The following is a 5,191-nucleotide window of genomic DNA, read 5'->3' as shown; positions in this document are numbered from 1 at the left end:
TGGGACTTCCTTCCAATCCTGCAGCAGCACCAACTGCCAGATCTGCTGCTGGGAGCTGGGAGGGGGTAGGGGCTGAGGGAGAGGAGATGAAGATTCTAGATGAAGCATTATGGGCTCAGGTCCTCACCCTGCCACCACCTGCTGTGACTGTGAGAGCCTTCGTTCTGGGGGAGACACAACTCCCTGGCTTCGGTCCAAAGAGAGTCTGGCAGACTTCTCTTTCCCGGCCACACTGGCACATTCCACCCAGATTCCAGAGATGCTACAGTGAAACCCAGCTCAGGGAGAGGCAGCCTGTGGCAGAGCTGAGGGTGCAGGGCTCTGTACCGGGTGGGAAGGGTGAGGGAGTCCTGAAGACAGTGATGCTGCAGGAGGGGTCTGGCGTGGGCGCCGTGATAGCAGGAGTGGCTGTGGCTGGTCCGTGACAGCTCAGTGGGCAGGCCTGAACTGGCTGGCTCCTGGCCAACCTCACCCATCCTAGCCTTCTGGGTGTCAAGGGTATGTTAACAGGGATGTAGTGCCTCTGCCTCCCCCTCCCTGCTGGCAGGAAGAGCAGCCTGCCTTCTGGAATCTGGATGTGTGCATCGAGAAATGCGGAAAAGACATTTATTACCAAACTATAAATTAGAGGAGGTGGCAGGGTGCAGCAGGACGAGCTGAGTGGTCACGTTTTGGGCATCTGTTCCTTCTCTCTGTCCTCCTGCGCCTGAATCCTGAGCTCCTCTTGCAGGCGCTCCCAGGCTCGGACCACCTGGGGAGGGAGTTAGAACCAGGCAGGGCAGTGAGTGGGACAGGCCTTTGCCCTTCCCAGTCCCCCCAGAGCAGTGAGCATGTCTGAGCTAAGAGCCTAGGAAACAAGTGCCTCCTTTACCAGTGCCCAGCATTCCCGGGGGACAGGGCCCAGGCACACCCTGCTGTCCACCAGCTGGTGGTCCTGTTCCCTCAAAGCTATGGCTGGTGGGAGGGCCACTGTCCAGGGTGACACAGGGCCCAGGCCAATTCAGCCCAACTGGCTAGGCTTTATAGAGCTGAGGCAGCTGGAGGGAGTGGCAGTTTGGGGGGGCCTCCCCGAGGCTGGGGCACCAAGGAAGGGCCCGTCACACCTTCCTGCCTGCCAGGCTCTGAACTGCTTAGAAATGAGGGACCCTAGTGAGAAAAGGCCCCTTGGCTTGCCCTTCTCCCAGCATCAAAGAGCACTCACCTTGGACTGCAGGTAGAAGGAGCCACCCACGGATTTATCGTTCACCTTGAATAGGTGTTCGTAGTTCTGTAGGGGAGGGGAGACGGTGAGAGGGTGTGCGGTCTCTGGGTTACAGAGGCAGGGGAAGCTAGGAAATGACAAAGAAGGAAAGCCAAAGGGTTCAACCCTGATGCCCCGCATGGCTCACTATGCAACTCTGGAAGCCACACTGTCACTGTTAGGGCACAGAGAAGTGGACAGGTGCTCACTGGGGGAAGGAGCTCTGTCTCTGCCACTGCCTGCCTTGGGCCTAAAAACAAAGGAGTGACAAGCAGCTCCCGCAACCTGGGAGTCCAAGATGGCAGCAGCCACAGCCTCCACACTTGTCCCTTTCCTCCAGGCCACCTTCACTCCTGATCCTGGTGGCCTGACCCCTCAGCCTGCCATTCTGGTCTGCCCAGGCAAGACCTGTCTCAGAGCCAGCCTTGTAGTCTTACCTTCTGGATCTCCTCGGGGCTCAGCTTGGAGACATTGAGAATCTGCTGGGCCTCCTGGAGGCTGAGGCCAGACAAGCTGGAGGCAGCTGCAGACTGGTGTCCAGCACGTCCTCGAGCGTCAGCAGCTGCCCGGCTGGCTGTGTGGACACACGGGTGAGTGCTCAGCCCTCAGCAGCCCAAAGGTTCCCCTGGGCCTTCCACGTGGGCAGCTCGGCGTGCCAGGTGGCATGGGAGAAGACACACGCAGGGATGGGATGCATCCCTTCTCCAGGAGTGGGTTTCTTGCGGGGGGGGGGTTTCTGGGGGGGGGGGGGGGTGTGGTATATGAAGTGAGGACAGATTGACCCCACTGGAGAATAGGGGCAGGTTCTGATCCACCCTGGTGCCTGGTCCCCAAAACCATGAGATGGCCCTGTCCCTCTTCTCTCCCCTACCCTCTCATCCCAAGCGACAGCAAGTTGGGGAGCTTTAGGTGACAATGGGAAGCAGGGTGAAGCTGCAGGCAGGAAGAGGCAGTAATAGCTCAGCTGAGACCTGGCTGCCCACCAGTTACTTAGGCCACCAAAGCAGGTGGCTCAGGTGACCTCTTCCCTTTCATTGACCCTAGAATCAGAAGCCATTAAACTTTTCCTTAAAGGGTCAAAGAGTAAATGTCTTAGGCTTTGCAGGCCAATTAATTCTGTGATGCAACTGCTTGACTCTGCCTTGTAAGCAGCCAGAGGGTATGGCTGTGTTCCACTAAAACTTTATTTACAAAAACAGGTGGCCAGGTGAACCAGCTTGCCAACTCCTGCCCCAATGTTCATGTCAACCAGGTTTCCCTTTCATGAGAATGTCCCAAAATTCAAAGACGCCCCCCACCCCCCGGAAAATGCCCCCGGCTGCCAGAACCCCAGGCTGCAGAGGGTCCCTGCATTCACTATGGGCCCATGGTGAGCGGCCAGATAGGAAAATGTGACCTGGGCAGTAACTCCCAGCCCAGGGGGAGCCAGGGGCTCACACTTACCTGCGAACTCCTGCCGCAGGGCCCGGGCAAAGGCCCTGCCCACCACCTGCACCCCCATCACAATGATCTGGGCCAGGTATTTGGCCTGTGGGCAAAGCAGGTACCTGGTTAGCAGGTTGCATTCTTCAGAGATGGGACCCTGGAAAAGGCTGCTGAGTGGCAAGGTCTCTGAGGTAACGAAGCACAGAGCAGCAGCCACAGGCAACTTCTTCCAAAGTACCCTGATAAAGAGCCTCTGCTTTGGGTGGCTTCAGGTGCTCACTGGCTGGACGACTGCAGGTGAACCTGAGGGAGTGCCCAGAGGCTGATGGGACCCCTGGCCTTCAGACAGGAGGAGAGGGGCTAAGGCAATGGGGCTGCAGGGCACAGAGGCTTCAGAAGCAGCACTATGGTCTCGAGCCAGAACCAGGGGCTGGTCCCAGACCATTAACTCACCCTGTCACCCCAGGCCTTCTGCGCTTCTGAGATTGGCAGGTCCCACCTTTGTTCAACCAGCAGGGAAACTCCGGGAGCCTGGAGCCAACTCAATTCTCAGGAAACTGTTCGCCACCACTCCAATCAACACAACAAAAGTGAACAAAACTCTCCACCTTCAAGCAGCAAAAAGCTCACGGTGGGGGGTGGGGGGGCATTTAGACGAGGATACCAAGAGCCAACTGCTGAGGGACAGCAGGACTGGCCACCAGTTCCTCCAATGGTTCAAACACTGCAGAGTCAGCTAAGCTCTGCTCAGCACCCTGCCTACAAGGATACACGGAAGCCAGCCGTGCCCTCAGAGCTCCTGCACACTGACCCGGCCCGGCAGGGAAAGCGTCTATACTGGCGCAGCAGTTTTCTACCCTGAGACGGCGTGGTTCAATGCACCACGGAGGCACAGAGAGTCTCATGAGGCACGCCCAGGAGTGCAGAAAGGCAATGGAGGGAAGCCACAAGATGAGGTGGAAACTCTGGGAAAAGATATTTCTACTGGGCTAGGTTTTGAGGGCAGGTAGAATCAAAATGGGAGTACTGGGGCTTTCTAGGCAGAGGGACCAGAGGGAGCCCAACAGGAGAAAGTGTAAAGGTTGTCCTGGGAGCAGCCAAGAGCACAGGGGACTTGTAAAGTCATTAGAGTTAAGACTAAAAAGGTGGCTGAGATAGGAAACTGTATAGACTTGACTGAGAACAGAGATTCCATACGGACAGCACATATGGACATGGACAGGTGTGTGAGATGGTATAAATGCAGGTGTGCAGAGGACCTGGAGAGGTCTGACACTCTGCAGGCTGACAGTGCTCACAGGCATACCTCAGTGGTTTCCCTTTCTCTTCTTCGAACTTGTCTGTAGTCTGATGTTCTGTCAGTCAACAAGTATCAACTGAACCAGGGTGCCAGTCACTGTGCCAATCACATTCTAGTTACTGTGCCATTTAACCCAAAAACTCAAGACACCGAGGCACAGAGAGGTTTAAAGATTAGCCTGAGGACACAGCTAGTACTCAAAGGGAAGGTGGGCAGGAAACCCCAGATCGGTGCTCTTAGCCATGGCATCTCCAGGCTGCCCACCCCACACCGGATCCTGCAGGAAGGGCAACTGAGCAACCTGACAAGGATCAAGGACCCAACCTAGAGGCCAAAGAGGGGCTCGTCAGATTCCAGCGGAATCCGGACCCCAGAACTGGCCTTGTTTGGCTTCCAATGAACGTGCCCTTACAGGCAGGGGGGGGTTGTTGGTTCTGGGACGTTAGCAGTAATTAATAAATGGAAGTGGGTTTGGATTTCACAAGTCAGTAAAAATTCATAAGCCCTGTATTTCACACCAGAAAGCAAAGCTCGGTAAGGACTCTGTCCAGTGAGCAAGGGGAGGGGGCGCGGCTGCAGCCAGCTGTGCTGCAGGTGTCAAGACAAACAACGGGCACACTGCAGGTTGGGAAGTCACCCAACTTCCCCCTCCGTGCCCAAAGCCCTTCCAAAGTGGGACAGGAGGTTCCCAGATGGACTGCTGGTCCTGTCTGAGGTATGGAGAGGCTGACAGGCCAACAGGTGACTTCAGAGGGTTCCCCCAGCCTGCACACCCTTCAGGCCTCAGACCATACCTCCATCTGCTGCCACACACCCGAGGACGGCCCCACTGCTCTGCCCATTACTGTCCAGTGACTTCTCTGCCCAGAGCGGTGGCTGTTGCTCAAAATGAACATTAAGAGCTGAGAATGTAACTGGGCAGCTCCCTCAGCCACCGCAGCAGGCTTTAAGCCACCGTGGCATGGTGGCCCCGTCATTCCTGCTGCCAGAGCTCCATGGGTGCAAAACAGGATGGGTAGGGGCGCCTGGGTAGCACAGTCATTAAAGCGTCTGCCTTCGGCTCAGGGCGTGATCCCGGCGTACCGGGATCGAGTCCCACATCGGGCTCCTCTGCTATGAGCCTGCTTCTTCCTCTCCCACTCCCCCTGCTGTGTTCCCTCTCTCGCTGGCTGTCTCTCTGTCACATAAATAAATAAAATCTTTAAAAAAAAAAAAAAAAAAAAAAA

The 5,191-nt window shown here is 56.3% G+C and overlaps 1 protein-coding gene across 2 annotated transcripts in view; it reads right to left on the bottom strand.

Annotated features, from left to right (window-relative positions):
- Window positions 1-592: 592 nt before the first annotated feature.
- PAM16 (presequence translocase associated motor 16) overlaps window positions 593-5,191 on the bottom strand; it is a 7,729-nt gene continuing 3,130 nt past the window's right edge. Inside the window, exons 2-6 of one of the 2 annotated variants that reach the window (XM_040635405.1) lie at window positions 3,119-3,235; window positions 2,684-2,768; window positions 1,678-1,814; window positions 1,202-1,267; window positions 593-751 (exon numbers count right to left, since the gene is read on the bottom strand). In XM_040635405.1, the coding sequence (XP_040491339.1) occupies window positions 665-751; window positions 1,202-1,267; window positions 1,678-1,814; window positions 2,684-2,741 (348 nt within the window). In that variant the 5' untranslated portion in view covers window positions 2,742-2,768; window positions 3,119-3,235 and the 3' untranslated portion in view covers window positions 593-664. The remainder of the gene's footprint in view (window positions 752-1,201; window positions 1,268-1,677; window positions 1,815-2,683; window positions 2,769-3,118; window positions 3,236-5,191) is intronic. The other variant, XM_040635404.1, reaches the window with a different exon arrangement.

This window comes from Ursus maritimus, unplaced genomic scaffold (assembly GCF_017311325.1).
Source record: "Ursus maritimus isolate PB19 unplaced genomic scaffold, ASM1731132v1 scaffold_2, whole genome shotgun sequence".
NCBI classification, from domain to species: domain Eukaryota; kingdom Metazoa; phylum Chordata; class Mammalia; order Carnivora; family Ursidae; genus Ursus; species Ursus maritimus.
The sequence above is the reverse complement of the archived record's forward strand: the minus strand, read 5'-3'. Positions and strand labels throughout refer to the sequence as shown.